The 18,715-nt window shown below is 41.1% G+C and overlaps 1 protein-coding gene across 6 annotated transcripts in view; it reads left to right on the top strand.

Annotated features, from left to right (window-relative positions):
- Positions 1-5,409: 5,409 nt before the first annotated feature.
- The window catches only part of BICC1 (BicC family RNA binding protein 1), a 302,473-nt gene continuing 289,167 nt past the window's right edge, over positions 5,410-18,715 (top strand). For 2 of the 6 annotated variants that reach the window (XM_067710905.1, XM_067710908.1), the window contains exon 1: positions 5,412-5,755. In XM_067710905.1, coding sequence (XP_067567006.1) covers positions 5,566-5,755 — 190 coding nt within the window. In that variant the 5' untranslated portion in view covers positions 5,412-5,565. Of the gene's footprint in view, positions 5,756-6,201; positions 6,287-18,715 lie in introns of those variants that run through there. The other 4 variants (XM_067710906.1, XM_067710904.1, XM_067710916.1 and 1 more) reach the window with 4 other exon arrangements.

Genomic DNA, 18,715 nt, shown 5'->3' with positions numbered 1-18,715 from the left:
ATAAAATAAGTTCTCAGAGGAGTTTTTTCATTAGATGACCACTAATCAAAGTTCGGCGTGCATTTCTATAGTAAATGTAAGATAACACTCCTTGTTTTTTTTTTTTTAAAGTCTTATGGATTTTCATATTTTGTAAACTTGAAGATTTAAGGTGATCTTAGTTATTTAAGTTTTCCCCAGGGATTTAAAAAATTATTTATTTATTTGGTTGCTGTGGGTCTTAGTTGCAGCAGGCAGACTCCTTAGTTGTGGCATGCAAACTCTTAGTTGCAGCATGCGTGTGGGATCTAGTTCCCTGATCAGGGATCGAACCCTGGGCCCCCTGCACTGGGAGTGTGGAGTCTTATACACTGCGCCACCAGGGAAGTCCCAGACTTTTCTTTTTGAGAGTTTTACTCCATTAAAAAAAAAAATCTGCATGATTACCTGGCATCTGATCTGTTCCTATCCTTCCGAGTAACTGAAATTTATTCTTTTCTTGAATGATATAGGAAGATAAAGACAAACAAAACAAATATACTTAATGGAAACAAAGATTTTCAATTATTCAAACTGTCGTTCAATTTTTGTAGAAAGAGCACAGCACTCAATGTTGTGAATTCAAGGTTCTGTTATTTATATACCATTTCAATAATGGTATTATGTATTACTTCATTACCTTTTCTATAATCAAAGTTATACATCCATATGGTTTAAAGAATCAACTTGTTCTAGAAGACTTGTGTAATAACCAGAAGTATAACATATGCCTTCCCTCCATTTCCCATTTCCTACAGGCAACCACTTCCAACACTTTCAGCTCCATTCTATTTTTACCTCATATCTCCAAACAACATGCTTATATTGCTACTTCTTGATTTTAGAAAAGCTTTAGTCATTATCTATTGGTGTTCCCCTAGAGCAGATGAGGTCTCACTTTTTTACTACTGCCTCCCCAAAGCCCCCACTACCCACATGTATACTTCCCAATCCTCAAATTCCTAATCTAGTTATAATTTAGGTTAGATCAGTATCCAGAGTTCACATCATTACAACTATGTAAATACTAGTTACAGCTCAGCCATGGAGAATACTGTAATTTTTCAGCACAATGTCTTGTTATATCAATACTTGGAGTTATTAATAGTTTTCTATGAACCAATCATGAATTTAACCCCAAAGTCTCCAAAAGCTTTCTTAATCTCTGAATATGTTCATAGTCAAGAATTCTATCTATTTAATCTAGAAGAAATCTCAACCCTGGAGATGTCTGACCTATTCCAGTTTTTGTTCTCCTTTCACCATCATTCTGAGGGGGCCCTTTGCCTCTATCATGTGCTGGATCTCTTATTTCCCACGTTCCATGTTTTCCTCTTCATCTTGATTTACTCTTTTCACAACCTTCAGCAGCTTGTTCAGGTAGAGTATAAGGAGAGGTCTTTGAGACCCCTCTTATGGATGCATGAATTCGTCCTTGTGTTTGATTGATAGTTTTGCTGGATTCTACTTCTACGTTGGAGAAGTTTCAACTTCTGCATTGAAAATTATTTGCCATCAGGCACTGTTCCATTGCCTTCTAGCTCCTGGTGTTTCACCTGTTTGGCAGGACTCTTATGTTTTCTCTGTGCCTGCACCCATGAAGCTTAGTACTGGTGGAGAAAGTCAGGACAAGCAGACTGATGCCATTATAAATTTATGACTACCAACATGAACTGGACTCTCAACAGTACCAATTTATTCTTTTAAAAAATTTGATTGAAGTATAGTTGATTTAAAGCAGCAGCATTCCAATTCATTCTTTTACAGATGCAAAAGCTATTTTAAAACCTCTAAACACACACACACACATATGCACACACACATGCACACACACACCCCTCCCTACTTTTCTCAAACCTCTGGCAGCTCTTCTCCCTACTTTCAACAGATAACTTTGACTTTTACTTTTTCTGGAAAATAAAAGCCATCAGATGGGATGCCCTTGTGTTCCAGAGATGATGTTTCTCCTCTACTTGTATCTTAAAGTCTATTCTGTTCCTGTTTTCAAAGCCCTATAATAATGATGACTCCTTTTTTTTTAATATACGTTCCATTTCTGTCAACTGGACCATGTATAGTGGTTTTTCCAGTGCTCAAACCTCACCCATTAAATCATCATCCAACCTAACAGCCACCCAACCCGATAAACAAGAAACATCTACCCACATTATCCTTCAGCTACTACTATTTCCTCCCGTTCTTAGCCAAACTTCTCCCAGATTGCTGTCTTTACTCCTCATTTCATTAGCTATATTCACTTCTCTACCACACCATTCTGGCTTTCTTACTAAGGTTCCAGTGACCTCCATCAAAACTTTTTGATCTTTCTTAGTGCACAAAGATGATCACACTTTCCTGTTTGGAACAGAATCATTCCTGGGCTTACATGATAAAACTTTGTTTCGTTTTTTCTTCTCATTACTTTTTCTATTACATTTCCCATTATACTGTCATCTACTTGATCACTTAATGTTAGAATTTGTGAAAGGCTCTTTGCTTGGTTCTCTTTAATTCTCTTCTCATTCCTTAGACGGCCGTACCCATGCATATGACTAGAATTACTCCCTATAAACAAATAAATAACACATTTTAATCTATAGCCTAGATCTCTTTTCTGAACTCCAGACCCATATATCCAGTTGCTTACTTGACACATCTTTTTGGAGGTTTCAGTGGCACCATAATCTCAGTATATCCATTTCAAGGTCATCTTTCCTCCAAGGTAGCCAGTCCTTTTCCAGTGTTTCCTATTTCAGTTAATGGTACCTCTCTCTCTCCAATTATGTTAGCCAGAACCCTAGAGTCATTCTTGGCATTTCCCTTCCTACTACTCCATATCCAATCCATCACCCATCTAGCTGATGATATTTACAATCAAAGTTTCTCAAATCCTCTCACATTTCTCCATCTTCACCACTCTAGGTAAGCTACCAGCATTTCTTATCTAAACTTCCGGGGTAGTCTCTTAATTGACCTAACTACTTCTATCAGGTCTCTCAATCTGTTTTCCATATTATAGCCACCGTCATCTTTTTAAAATGTAAATCTAAGTACATCATCCTTTGCTTAAAGCCTCTACATGGCTTCCTTCTGCTCTAGGGATAAAAACAAAAACTCCCTGACTTGGTCTGAAGGGTTTACAAGCTGTACTCCTTACATACTTCTGTCTTGGCAAACACCATCTAATTTCTCATTCTCTTGTACCAGCTGTGCTGGTTTTCTTTTAGCTCCCCACACTGTGATCCAATTGAGAGCCAATACAGCTTGGCTGCTAAGCATGGCACACTTCACGCCTAATTTTCAAGGGAGATTGCCCGGGTTCAAATCCCGATTCTACAATTTACTTATTTGTGCAAACTTGGGCAAGTTACTTTATCTCCTGTGCCTCAGTTTCCTCAACTGGAAAATAAGGATAATTGTAATAGATTTGACCATAATCGTGTTATTATGATCAAATGATCATTTTCAGGGAAGGCTCTTTCCTCCCCTTTCTTGCCCAGTTAATTTCTTCTCAAACTTCTGTTCTCAGCTCCAGAGTCACCTTCTCAGAGAAGCCTCCACTGACCTCTCTGACTGAATCCAATTACTTCTTTACAGCTTTTCTCATATGTTGAGTCTCTTATTTGGAATGCTTAATATGGGTGCAATTTTGTATCTTTCTGAGTGATTTATGTATTTATTTTTGGTTAACATTCTTTCTCACTGAAATGTCAGCTCCAGGAACCTAGGGATAGTGTTTGTTTTTTGTCACTATTCTTCATGCCTAACACAGTGTTCATTATTTAGTAGGTTTCCCCCCAAAATGTTCGTTGACACAAAAAATGGTAAACATCTCTGATGCAAGGCTCTTTGATAACCTCTTTTGCTGCTTAAATTAGTGCTCTGCACAGTAAGTAATAAGTTCTGAGAAGGAACACGGATGGTGAATCAAAGACCAGTTAAGTTGTACGTCTGCTCCTGGTTCTTCAGGAGGTGGCTCTGAGCAGGAGGGTTCCCTGTTCAACAAGGCAGGGTTTTGCGGAGATTATGTGCCGGATACCCAGACCTGGGTTCAATTCTTGGCTCCATTATCTGCTGCTGTGTGACCTTAATCATGTCACTTGACTTCTTACAGTCCGAGTGTCCTCATCTGTCAAATCACATCACAGTACTCAGCGCAGAGTCAATTCTTGTTAACTAGGCAACGGAACTGATAAGAATCTCACTTAATTAAGCACAGTACATGATTATCCACAGGCTCATGCCAACGATATGGCTTGCCCCTTATGTAGGCCAGTAAGTCTCCTGTGGTCGGTGACAAACAGCTATCCCATCCCCTGCCCCTAAAAATGTCAAAAAAAAATTTGTGCTTTTGGTCACAAGAGAGTAAGAATCAATGTGAACTGGAAAAACAGAGTTCCAACAGGATTTCCTGGTGCTTCAAGTTCAAGTTTGAGAGTGGCAGTGGGTGAGCCGGCTTGGTCAGGTAGGATCAGAGGTTCGTTTGCTGGAGGGACTGACCTTGGGAACAGAGAAAAGCCCTCAGTCCCTGACAAGACAGCCCTGCCCAGATGCTAGTGGGACCCAGCTAACCGCCACTGCAATCTCAGAGCCTCTTTTCTCCTGAGCCCTCCTTTTTTTTTTTTTTTTTTTTATAATCAGCTGAATCCACTCCTTGAGAATCACATAGAAAATGACTCCCTCCTCACCTCATTCAAGAAAAAAAAAATCCCATTCCTCACAATAAAAAGAGTAAGCCTCTTGTCCGCCTCTTGTGCCGCTGGCCACTTTGCTGAGATGAGAGGAGAAATCTGATTTTAACATTTGGTGGACGAGTGAGCTGCCTGGAAGCAAGGACCACAGTGATGTGTGAGAGAGATGGACGTTGTTTCTTCCGCAATCCTTCTCTTTTTCTCCTTCCTCCTGTTTCAAACTTGTGGGACCGACTGGGGCTGTGAATTTTAGGGTGTAGTGTGTGTACGTCAATAGAAGGGGCATTGTGTGTGTACTTCGAGCGCGTTCAGGAGAGTGCTGTGCTTGAACTTGCGAGTGTCTGTGACGGAAGAACTATGAAAGCATGTGTGTGGGACAAGATTTAGACGTGTAAGCGCAGGAAAGTGGTAGCGTGTACGTGGTGAGTGTGTGCGCGCGAGTAAGTGCGCGAGCCAGGGGCCGGCCGCCCGCCCGCCGCGGCTCCCCGTGGGCCGGCCCGGCCAATGAGCGCGCGGCTGCAGGGGCGGCGGGCGGGGAGGGGGCGCAGGGGCCCTGCGGATGGAGGCGCGGGCGGCGCGGCGCACTCATTCCGCGCGGGCGTTGCTGGCGGGGGGCGGCGCAGCCACTGGCCGGGGACCGGGGCCCGGACCAGGGGCGGCGGGCGGCGTAGGCGGCGCCCGGGGCTGGGATGCGCAGGGGGCTCCGTGGCGGCGGCGTTGGCGGCGGCGTCGGCGGCCGCGGGGGCACGAGCTAGCGTCGCGGCGCGGGGAGCCAGTCGAGCCCGGTGGGCGAGCGGAGGCGGCGGCGCAGGCAGAGCGGCGGCCGCAGCCGGAGCCCGAGCGCCGCGCGCCCACCATGGCCGCTCAAGGCGAGCCCGGCTACCTGGCGGCGCAGTCGGACCCGGGCTCCAACAGCGAGCGCAGTACCGACTCGCCCATGCCCGGCTCGGAGGACGACCTGGTCGCCGGAGCGCCCCTGCACAGCACCGAGTGGAGCGAGGAGCGCTTCCGCGTGGACAGGAAGAAACTTGAGGCCATGTTACAAGGTAGGCATCCACCCCGCGTTCTCGGACTCCCGGGCTGCGCCCGCGACTCCTTCCCGGACATCCCCGCCCCGCGTCCCGGCGCCCGCCGCTCCGGCCCAAAGCCGACTTAGTTCCCCCGTCCCTTCCCCCGCGGAGCCGGAGGACATCCAGGGAGTGCAGACCTCGCGGGAGTCTCCACCCTTCCACGCCTCTCAGGTCTCCGGGCACCGAGAACCCTGTGCTAACTTGACCGGCTTCAGAAAAGCCGAAGGCCGTGTTTGTACCCGCGCGCCCAAGTTGCGTTCTTGGACTTTGGAGATGCCAGCTTTAGTCAGGACACCTGGGCTATGCTATCCGGACCCAGTCGGACCGCGCAGAGTATGCGTGACTCCCTCCCCACTCTCTGGCACTCTGGAATTCTAGCTCTGTCTCTGTTTCTCTCCCTCCTCTTGTCAGTATCCACTTCCTCCAGCTGAGGGGCCTTGTCTCGCTATTGGGAAACGCTCTGCAGATGTCAAAGCTTAGGACAGGAGTTCCCGCCCCGCATCCAGAGTAAGAGGGGCCAGCATGGGGGTGAGCGGCCAAAGTGTCAGGGCAGTGCTGCTGGGTTGGGGGACAGTGCGTGTTCATCTCCTGACAGGCTTATAAAACACATCTTGAGTTACACTTGGTTCATAAAAGTCTTCCCGTATTATGGGTATCTATCTGACTTTGTCTTTCACAATTTGTTTTTTTTTTTTTTTTTTAAACTCCCTCGTTTCTCTGGGACTTTCCCAGGCGTAACAGCTTTAACCATACAGGACTAGGAACAAATTTTGACTTTTAATGGGAGGATTGGAGTTCTCAGAGTGAGTGCTAAAATGTCCAACGTCATTTTGATGTTTGATCCCTAAAAATGTTATTTGATCCCTAAAAATGTTAATGTTTGATCCCTAAAAATGTTAATTACTAGCTTACCTGTAGTTCCCAGTGTGGTTCATTTCCATCATCCAGAGAAATAAGGTAATTTGAATGACTGTTATTCTTAAAATAGTCGAGGGACCAGGCATTACTTTCACTAAGGATGCAGTGGTGGATTCATTCAGTAGCTCGTATCCTTATATGAAGGGAGGATTGGAGCTTTCCAACTTTCTTTTGTGGCTTGGTGCCTAATTTACTTTGACTTGATCAGTCAGTGCATCGCAGTGTGGGAGCTATTTAGCCCTCCGTGGAAATGCATTGGTTTTTTAGAACAATTAGGCAGGTTATTTTAAGACAGAACAAGATGTTTTCCAAAACAATAACTTGGTGGAAACAAATAGCAAGAGTGTGTGGTAGACATTTTTGGATGAGTTACAAACTCATCTCTCTTTTTGCTTTTTTTTAATTGATAAACATCCCCAGTGCTTATCATGTCTCTTACTCCCTCTTTTTTTCCTCCTTAAATTATGTAACTTTCTAGGAGAGTTACTTCTGTGATAAACTGTTCAAATAGGAATATTGCAAAGTGGATCTGGAAATTAAAGCCCCAGTTGCCTTTCAGTAACCTATTTTAGTTATTCCATTTGTTCTGTGGTTCTTTTTTGCCTAGTTCCTATTATAAAACAAAATATTAAATTTATTCAGGAAAATATTGCTGTGAGATTGTTTGGGTTGAACTGATAACACACATACCTATCCTTTCAACAAGTTTCTAGTTTATTTTGTACATTTGGAGGGTTGTGAAAGATGGATCTTCTACGTCTTCCTTACCTGTCTTGCCTACGCACATGCAAGTAAAGACAGTGATGTTAGCTCCTAGGAAGCCCTCTTGCATAACCTGAGCTTTAGAAGTGGATTTCTTTTTTGAATCAATTAATTTCCATTTAGAATAAAACAAAATATAGGTAAGACATTTTTTAAAATTTGAAGGCCATTCCCTTTGTAGATATGATATTCTGACATGAGATAGTTTAAAATTTCTTTGCTGTGGTGAAGTTTCTTTTACAGAAACTCTTGAGTTAGTATTTCTTCAACAACCTATGAATTAGTGAAGTATTCACACTTCAACTCCAAAGATTTCTTGAATAATTGAACATAGTGCTTTGATTAACTTTCCAAAGTCACTAATAAGTGAATTATGCCTTCCAAGATAGTAAGTTTGAACACATTTGACAATAGCACCCAGTGCACTGTGTACCAAGGCATTTTGTCATGCATGCTTCCTGGTGTCAAATTTTGTTAGAACCACCATGTTTGAAGGAATAAGACTAGTTTCTGAACCAAACATAATCATGTGTCTCATTGCTTGATACTAGGTGGTTAAGGCAAGCGTGGGCAACTGGAATCACTCAGACCTAGGTTCCCTGTGGAACCTTGGGACAGTTCCTGGGCACCTCCCCATCTCAGTTTGTCCGTCTGTAAAATGGGACTGATATTAGTACCTTTCTCTTAGAGTTTTGTGAGAATTAACAGAGATAAAGCCTAATAAGCTAAAACTTGCCACACTTTTATAAATGCTAACAGCTTAATATATATCAGTTGATTTTATTATTACTACTAATAAATATTATAGCATGGATTCAAATGACTTCCAGTGCCTATCACAATTTCTGACAGTACTCTATATCTAAATATCTAGAGAACAAAAGAATTTTGCAGTTTCATAATTGCAGAAGTAAAATAGAGAACAAGGTAGGAAGTTTGGAAAGTCAACAAATATTCTAATATTGTTAGATATCCTTGGGTGGAAAGTTTTTCATTTGAAAAGTGCCAGTTAAGAAAAGTCTGTATTTGCCTGGTTGGGTTTCTGATTTGGATTTGCCATTTTTCCTCAGACAATCGCCTTAAAATATGTGCAGGTTTCCAATTTAAATCAGGGTAAATAAGATTCTCTGCCTTTAAGTCTACATAGTGCAAATTGGTGATTATAATGCTTGGAATTTGTTTCCAGAGAGACTGTCCTGGGGGTAAGTTAATCTTTAATGGGTTGTATTTTTATTAGTAGAGAAATTCTTCTACGCAATGGACCAAAAATTCAGTGAGGTTAAAATATAAGCAGTAGGGTAGTGGTCAAAGAAATGAAAATACCATTCTTGGATGAATCCCCAAAGAACTGATACACATAAAATCCACCAGGCCAAAAATGTAGGAAAAAAGATCACTAGTTTTTTGTTTTTTGCTTTTGTTTTTTATCTAATAACTACTTTGGAACAGCCATGCAGAGTATCTGACACTTCTGTTTGAATCTAAATGAAGATTATTGATTATATTAGTCAACAGTTTTGTAAATGGGAATTGATTTTCACGTTTAGTTTAGGTTTTTGATGGGGATGGTAGGCCTTGGAATAGATACGATGGACAACATAATAATGAAGAAAAATTGTTCTTGATTTACTTAATACTGATCTTCAGAATTTAGACTTCATATTTCATGTGGGATAGTAGTAGTGATTCATTTCAGTCAATTAAATATGACTTATGGTATGCAAAGAGGGAGAAGAGTGGTCTAGAGGAAAGTCTGGGAGAAGGTAGCAAATAAATGGGTCAAGAGTCAGAAATACAGCCTTGGTGTTGGCCAGTGTCCTGAGAGACAAACATGGATTTTGTACATTTATACTTTTCCTTTTTCTTCTTTTGCGGTTGTTTTACATCTTATGATTATACTTTTATTGTTACACTGAAAAACATATACACGTGCTGTACAGTTAAAAATCCCTACATAAAATTTAGACTCATAGGCATTTTCAAGGTTTGGAATCCCTTGTATTTCATCATAGAAAGAATTGTGGGCTGGGGGCAGTGGCCTGTTTTTATGAATTGAGGTTAATGTCTGGTGGGCTTTTAGGATATTGCTGTTAAAGACATTAAGAACCATGTTTTGGGGACTTCCCTGTTGGCCCAGTGGTTAAGACCCTGTGCTTCCAATGCAGGGGGCACAGGTTGGATCCCTGGTTGGGGAACTAAGATCCCATGTGCCATGCGGCGTGGCCAAAAATTTAAAAAACAAACATGTTTTTACATGTTCACAGTGATGGGCAGAACAGGAATCACTGATCACTGCTTGCTTGAGGAGTAGAACTAGCCACTAAAACAGCTGATCACACATTGATTAAAAACAAGAGCAGCAGTTATATAATTACATATCTTTTTTTCTTTTTTAATTAACTTATTTATTTTTTTGGCTGTGTTAGGTCTTTGTTGCTGCACACAGGCTTTTCTCTAGTTGTGGCGAGCAGAGGCTACTCTCTGTTACGGTGCGCGGGCTTCTCATTGCTGTGGCTTCTCTTGTTGCAGAGCACAGGCTCTAGGCGCACAGGCTTCAGTAGTTGTGGCTCGTGGGCTCTAGAGCGCAGGCTCAGTAGTTGTGGCGCACGGGCTTAGTTGCTCCGCGGCATGTGGGATCTTCCTGGACCAGGGCTCGAACCCGTGTCCCCTGCATTGGCAGGCGGATTCTTAACCACTGCGCCACCAGGGAAGTCCCTACATATCTTTTTAATTTGGCAAACTTTAGTGAAGATTGTCTTATAATTTGGTAAATAGATAATAATCTTTTAGATGCTTTTGTGGGATCAGGGAGAGATGAAGTAAAAATATATGAGAATGGGGGGGTGCTGAAAATGAAAATAAACAAAAGCTAAGCTGAATGTAGTTTTCTAGCTAAGGCTTGATTAAGGCTAATAAACAATAAGAACAAATCCAATAACTTTATGAAGCTTAATGGTTGAAAGCAAAGTGTTCTTGGCCAGATCTGGATTTGAGTCTTGGTCCTACCTTTAAATAGGGAGCTTGGGAAAATTCATTACCTGCAGCCCCATTTATGAAAGGCGGTATTAATCATGGTGCCTACATCTGAGGTGGTTGTGACCATTAAGAGAAAAAAAGATGGACGTAAAACATCACAGCGCTGGCCACAGAGTAAGTGCTAAATAAATCACTAATAACCATATTTATTATAAACCATAGTTCATAAAATGCACATTCTTATATTGAAAATGAAAATCAAATATATTTGAAAATGAATTAAAAGGTTTGTAAATGAACATTCACAGCTATCTAAATATTTTTATTGGCTTTCCTGGTAGCTCACCGTATGTCCAGCGTGTTAGCCCCTTGTAAAGGTGGATGAGCATGTACTGAGTAAAGCTGTATTGGACACGAGTGTGGAGTTTTAGATTTTGTGCAGGAGGAGAGGGCTTTGCACTCTCTTTAGCTGTCATTGTTCTTGCCTTGAGTAGTTTTCATTCTTTGAATGGTCCGGAGCCCGTCACTTCTAATATTTTTACTAAAGACTAGCCGCAAAAATCCATTCATCTCCATTGTAGTTTGATGTTGCTCTGAACTTGTCATTCATTGGTGTCTCGAAAGAGACTTTTTCAAAGAAAATGTTGTGCCTGGGCTAACGTGTTCTGTTTGCTCACCTGTAAAATGGGGACCATGATGGTCCTATCTTCCAGGGGTGTTGTGAGCGCAGAACGAGACGATGTGTGTGAAAAGTGGAGCTCAGTGCCAGGCACGTGGTGTTTGGTAGACGGTACTGCAGCAGCCCCAGCAGCCCCGTGCCATGTGATGCATAAGGATTTCAAAACACTGGAAAGCAAATGCTTGTCAGGTTTTTTGTTTTTGTTTTTTAAAACAACTGCATATGAATCTTTTCCTTTTTTCTTCAGTGAAAGTCTTCCTCCAATCAGAAAAGTTTATTACGACAAGCGTAGTAGGCTCAGAGAGCAGAACTGAAGGTTCAGATTGTTTTAGAAACTAAATGAATAAAATCCATCAGAAGTTGTGTAGCCTGGCGGTGAAGAGTTCAGGAACTGCTATCACGCTGGCCTGGGTTGGGGTCCTAACTTCACCTCTTGCAGAGCCCCGCGAGGATGCTGTGAGAGGGTGTTACAGCCCTGCACTCGTGGGCAGGGGGTCAGCGCTCTCCGTCAGTCTTATCTCTGTGAAGACTTCTGGGGTTTTGCTTAAGTTGATCATTGATAAGTTAAAACATAGAAAGGGCTTGTTATATCGATGATTTTAACAGGCAGGAATGTATTTATTTGGCTGTGACTAACAGAAAACTCAACACAGAGTGACTTAAACAAGCCAGGGGTTTATTTTCCTGTTGAAACAAAAAAATCTGGGACTAAGAGGGCCAGGCCCCAAGAGCTGCTCAGGGGCTTCAGGGAGCCCAGCAACCTACCCCCTGACCTCGGCCATCCCAGCTGATGGCTTTGGCCTCATTGTTGCAGTCCGGCCAAGGCTATGCCTTGAGATGCGCCTGTGGTCTCTGCAGGGAAAAGGGAGGGAAACAAAAATGTTTTGGTTTGTTTTTTTATTCAAGATTTTGCCTTTTTGTGTGACAAAGAATTCTCTCTCCTGGAACTTCCATCTGTATTTCTTTGGCCACTCTTTGCTACAAGAGATTCTGGGAAAGCGACTTCTTTTCTAGCTTCTCTCGTAGAAGTAGGCAAAGAAGAAGGGAGTCAGAATGGATGCCCAGTGATCCAACCCGTAGTTTCCCCACAAAGGGCAAAGCAGAGGGCACTGTGACAGAAATTCCAAGTTGTACCTGATGCGAAAGCTTCCCTGTGTCAGAGACTTTGGCCTGCATTGATAACCCCTAGAAATCTAGATGATTTGGTAATGCTTATGTGGGTGGAATTTCTTCTTGGCATAGTCTGGGAATAAATCTAATTCCCAAAGAGAAAACAGCTTTGATCATGGAAAGCAGTTCTCATGTTGTTACTCCTTTTACAAACAAGACCTAGGGCCCCCAAGTACTGTAACTGTCTTTTTCTCCTCCACTGTTTTCTGCCTGTCAGGTGTTTTTTTCATTGAAAATCATACAACACAATACAAACGTCCATTTTACCTTTTTAAAAAATTTTATTATTTTAATTTATTTAATTTTTATTGAAGTATAGTTGATTTATAGTGTTGTGTTAGTTTCTGCTGTACAGCAAAGTGACTCAGTTATACACATATATTCATTCTTTTTTATATTCTTTTCCATTATGGTTTATCCCAGGATACTGAATATAGTTCCCAGTGCTCTGCAGTGGGACCTCGTTGTTTATACATCCTATATGTAAATAGTTTGCATCTACTAACGCCAGACTCCCAGTCCTTCCCTCCCTGACATTTTACCTTTTCTTACTCTAAGATATCCTTTCTCCCCTCCCACCACCCATCTCAAGTCGCTTTTAGAATGGACAGGTTCAGTGTAGCTCACACTTCTGCCCTTCTTTAGGGTTTTCTTGGAGTGGCCACTGCAACAGCATCTGGCCAGCGAAGCCAGAATTTGTTCAGAAGATGAAGTCGTTTTGCAGGCAGTTTGATAATAGAATTATCATCAGATTTATGCCGTGTTTTGCTGTTTGAAATTGTCCAGAATGATGAGCTAATAAAAATACCAGTTGTCTCATCCTTGGTTCGTTCTCTTTATTTAAAAATCTAGTTCTTTAAAAATGCATGGGATAATAGTGACCATGAATATTCCTTTATGTAAAATGCTTAATAAACTACCTGGGATGAGGCACAATTTTTTAAAAAATTTATATTTTATTTTTTTGGCTGTGTTGGGTCTTCGTTGCTGCACGCGGGCTTTCTCTAGTTGCGGTGAGTGGGGGCTACTCTTCGTTGCGGTGCGCGGGCTTCTCATCGCGGTGGCTTCTCTTGTGCTTCTCTTGTTGCGGAGCACGGGCTCTAGGCGTGTGTGCTCAGTAGTTGTGGTTCGAGAGCTCTAGAGCGCAGGCTCAGTAATTGTGGCACACGGGCTTAGTTGCTCCGCGGCATGTGGTATCTTCTCAGACCAGGGCTCGAACCCGGTTCCCTGCATTGGCAGGCAGATTCTTAACCACTGAGCCACAAGGGAAGTCCTGAGGCACAATTTTAATGCTAACCTATAATGTCTTTTTCAGTGTGGGGATGATCTTGGCAAGAAACCCTTGTTGTTATTGCTGCAAAAGCCACCACATTTGATTTTTAATCCTTATGGTATTAGTATTTAGGGAAGTATCCAAAATGCACAAACCATTAATAGAAACATTTTGTAGATGTTATACACTTATAAATCTATTTACCACCTAATAAGCTACTAATAACTGTAGTTGATGAAAGCATTTATATTTATAACACATATTAAATCCTGTTCCCATTTATGATGCTGGCATATAAAAAGATAATGCTCACTTTCTAGCTATAAAGTAGTTTCTTTGTTACAGTGAATAAGATAAACCACATATTAGTCTGCATACTGAGTTGATCTGGAGCTTAACTCTCTTGTATAGGAAGATGCTTAAACAGAAGATTTGAAAATTAGCCATTGTATTTTTTTTCAGATTATGAAAGTAATCAAACTTATTATAGAATACTTGAAAATACAAACAGATGTAAAAAAGAAAAACCAAAAGTCACCTCTAAGCCCAGAATCCAGCAATAACCACTGATAATATTTTGGGAATTTTTTCCTGGTCTTTAAAAAGTACGCTCACACATAATTTATTTTTGCAACAGATATTGAGTTCCTACTATATGTCAGGTACAGGGTTGGGCTTTGGGGGTGCAGACAAAACCAAGGTAGATATGGTTCCTACCCTTGTGTGACTTGTGCCCCTTAAATTCTAAACTGGGATCATACTTCCCTTCTTTTTCACTTTACATTGTATCACGGATATTTTCCATTTCTTTAAAGATTCTTGAAGAATATGGTTTTATTATTTAAAAAATTTTTATTGGAGTAGAGTTGACTTACAATGTTGTGTTAGTTTCAGGTGTACAGCAAAGTGAATCAGTTATACATATACATATATCCACTCTTTTTTATATTCTTTTCCCATATAGGCCATTACAGGGTATTGAGTAGAGTTCCCTGTGCTATACAGTAGGGTTGTATTAGTTATCTTTTTAAATGTAGTAGTGTGTAATGTCAATCCCAATTTTCCAAGTTATCCCTCCCTCGCCCCTTACTCATTGGTAACCATGAGTTTGTTTTCTACATCTTTAACTCTATTTCTGTTTTGTAGATAAGGAAGAACATGGTTTTAAATAGCTATATAATATTACCTTGACATGTCATGATTTGCTTAAACATTATGATATTTTATAACATTTTTAGGTGGCCAGGCAGTGGAAAGAACCTAATGTTTCTACTCAGAATGTCCCAGATTCAGGTCCTGGCTCTATCATTTATTGGTTGTGTGGCCAGGGGCAAGTTAATAATTTCTCTGAACCTCAGTCTTCTCATCTCTAAAATGGAATGAATATCATTTCTAGGTTGTGAGGGTTAAAAATACTGTATGACAAGCATGCACCAGTGCCAGATGTAGTGCATATACTCAAGAATTGGCAGGTGATGAATGTTAACACTGCTGCCCCAAATACTTTTGCCTAAAAACCTTTTTTTTTTCATCCTTAATTATTCTCAGAGGAAAAATTCTTACTAGTGAAAATTTTAGCTCAAAGGGGATAGGTATTTTTAAGGCTTTTGATAAAGTTTGCAAAAAAATTTTCTGGAAAGATTCATGTGGTAGGCAGAAGAGACAACAAATTTGTAGGCTCTCTTCTCCTTGTACGTGTGATCCCACATCCTGGCTTATTTGAGCTGGCGGTTGTGAGAAGTTAGGAAATAATTGAATCACCAATCCAGAGTTAGAGTTCTGTTTGTTTCTTTCATAGCAAACTTTGAATTACGTTTATCATACCTGAGTAGCATGACTGTGAATCACTAGTTCTTAAAATCTGTGTGCATAAAAATCTCCTGGGGAGATTGTACAAAATGGCTAACTCTGGGCCTCTCAAGAGATTCCAGCTCTGTAGGTTTGAATCTGTACTTTGTGGTGGGAATCTGTATTTTGAAAAGAATCTTGTGTGAGTCTAATTGTAGGTGTTCCCAGGAATACACTTTGAGAAATATTGCTAGATAGTTAGATGACGGTGATCAAAATTAAGAATGTTCAGGTTCTTTTCTTTCTTTGATTCCCTTTACTCCTTTTTTTTAAAAAAACTTGTTTATTTTTGGCTGTGTTGGGTCTTTGTTGCTGCACGTGGGCTTTCTCTAGTTGTGGTCAGTGGGGGCTACCTTTGGTTGCGGTGCGCGGGCTTCTCATTGCAGTGGCTTCTTTTGTTGCGGAGCACGGGTTCTAGGCACGTGGGCTTCAGTTGTGGCATGCAGGCTCAGTAGTTGTGGTGCAGGGGCTTAGTTGCTCTGTGGCATGTGGGATCTTCCCGGACCAGGGCTCGAACACATGTCCTCTGCATTGGCAGGCTGATTCTTAACCACTGCGCCACCAGGGAAGCCCTGATTCCCTTTACCCTTGAACCTAGTACTTTCTCCATGTTATTAAACCACCTTGAAGCATTTTAGTCTAGGAGCATAATTTATAACTGGCACAACGTTGTTTAGAGAGTAGCTTGTAAGGAACTTGGGGGAAGAGCACAACCCTATATATTTCTGTGGAAGGGATATACTATCTTTACTATGGCATAGCAGGCTCAGAATGCATTTAGTTGTCCTGCAGACTCCTATAAAGTCAGGTGTAACAGACATCTGTTTAATATATTATCAAATAACTTAATAGCACACATTTTTTATTACAGAAATTTAAAAAGTAGTATGAGGGGGAACTTTTAAAAAGAAAAATAATCATTGGTAATCTCACCTTCCTAACAGCTATTTTCATTTTTCTGCCTTGAAATGTAGTCCTTAAAATACAGTCCTTGACTATTGGCATAAGGGTTTATGGAGCTGTTGTTGTAGCATTGACTACTGTTTTGTATTCAGCATTAATCTAATATATTAAATGTTTTTGTGTTTCTAAGCAAGTATTCAGAATTAAAATTTTATGGTTGGATAATGGTACCTTTGATCAAAAAAATTTTTTTTTGCAGTTATAGACCACCTTATGGTGAATGCGAATTACATAGCTTTTTTCTCCTTTGAAACTATATTCCGAGGAAAAAATTTTGAGGAATATGGTTACTGAAGAATAGCGGCGATTTTGAAAGCGGCGGCCAACTTTAATTGAGCACTTACTGTGTGTGAGACACTGTGTTGGTGCTTTATGCCTGTTCAGTCATCTCAGCCTCTCATGCAACAACCCAATAGATACAGATGCTGTTTGGGTCTTTGTTTTATAGACAAAAAAGCTGTAACTCCTTTATTTAATTTTAGTTTTTAATTAATTAATTTTTATTGGCGTATAGTTGCTTTACAGTATTGTGTTAGTTTATACTGTACAGCAAAGCAAATCAGCTAGATGTATACATATATCCCCTCTTTTTGGATTTCCTTCCCATTTAGGTCACCACAGAGCACTGAGTACAGTTCCCTGTGCTCTATAGTAGGTTTTCATTACTTATCTATTTTATACATAGTATCAGTAGTGTATATATGTCAATCCCAATCTCCCAGTTCATCACCCCCCTCCCCCCCACTTGGTGTCCATATGTTTGTCCTCTAGTTTGTGTCTGTAAGTCCTTTAAATCTGGGTCGTGGGTTTCTTTTTGGAATTCTGAGTGGACCTAGACACTGGTTTTCCTCTTGGGTTTGTTACAGAGTCGTAGCTGTTACGTAGTGTGGAGACATATCAAATCTGAGTCTAGGATGATAAACTATACTCCAGAAAAGGTTTTATTGCTTCCTCAGTTCCCTGCCGAAATGCAGGGCTGTGGTGGTAGGCACAGAGGTGGTTAGAATTCTTGGTGAGAATGCAGACGTTCCAGAGCGCTGCCTTCTGCTAGCTTTGGTTACATTTTCTCTGTTTCTTCCTTTGTGAAACTGGGATAATAATACCTCTCTCCTAGGGTTTTTGTGAAGATCATATGAGAATGTATGTAAAGTTGGCTCGCAGTTGGTGCCCTGTACGTGGTCTACATGTTTCAAATTCATTTCTTATTCCTGTGCAGCCTCCAGCCCAGTGCTGTGAAAGTACTTGTGTGTGTTTGCAGAGTAAATGGCTCATGATGGATCTGGATTAAAGACTACCATTTTGGGCTGGTGGACCTGGCATTGACCTCACAGAACAGAACTTTAAAGCTAGGGCATGTGCTTGGCCTTAAGAAACACCAAATAGTTCTGCCTTACATAAGTAAGTAAGGCAGAGTAATTCCCTACGTGCAAGGTAGTCTTTCTTCACCCTCAGTCTAGGGCTTGTGTAGAATGTTGTGTTATTAGTGATAGTGCATTAGCGTGGTGTTTTGAATGAGGATATGCAAAACTTAATTCAAGTGAGGTTAATGTGGGATAATTTATGGCTGTGTCTGATTAGTTATATAAATTGAAATTTGTCAAGGTGAATATAATTTTTCAATTTATTCGGTTACAGATTATCTTATTCTTAGAATAATACATCTCCAGATACTTGTTTAAATATGCTTTTAAAGCATCTCAGATAAGAGATTTTTTTAATGTTAGTTTGTTCATTGCACTAGGATACTCACTGAGGTATTTTGGGTTAAGGGAAATAAACCACTCATGCAGCAGAGCGGGTGACTGGGAACTCAAGGCAACTTGAGTTCATGACCTGGTCTTTCCACTGACACTGTCATCTTGTATAAGTTATTTAACTTTTTAGGGTTTGGATTAGATGTCCCCTAAAATCCTTTCCAACTCCAGTATTCTGAGTCTTTTGCACAGTATACAGTACAAGCCCAATAGTACTTGGCATGTGGTGTTAGGGTCTGACTCAGCTCTACATCCGTGAGTAGTTTTGGTACGCATTTGCCTTGATCTGAAACACGCACATGAGCATTCACAGCAAACGGGGAAGATGCTGGAATGAAGGCAGTTGGAGTATCTTTGGAGGAGCAAGTATTCCCAAGGCAGCTGACCACAAGCTCTGCTTTCTGACATCTTGGCAGTCAGGTTTACAGTGCCCTCTATTCTGTGGGATAGATGTTAGCTAAATTAAGGTTTTCGGCAGTAACTGAGCAGGAATGACAGTGTAAACCATAGTTGAGACTTGCTGGTGTTGACACACTGTGTTAGATGAGCAGAGGAGATCGTATGCTTCCCTAAGTAGCATCTTTTTGTCACAT

The sequence above is a fragment of the Pseudorca crassidens genome, chromosome 16 (genome assembly GCF_039906515.1).
Source record: "Pseudorca crassidens isolate mPseCra1 chromosome 16, mPseCra1.hap1, whole genome shotgun sequence".
In the NCBI taxonomy this organism is placed as follows: Eukaryota; Metazoa; Chordata; class Mammalia; order Artiodactyla; family Delphinidae; genus Pseudorca; species Pseudorca crassidens.
Note: the sequence above shows the minus strand (reverse complement) of the source record. Positions and strands in the feature narration are given on the sequence as shown.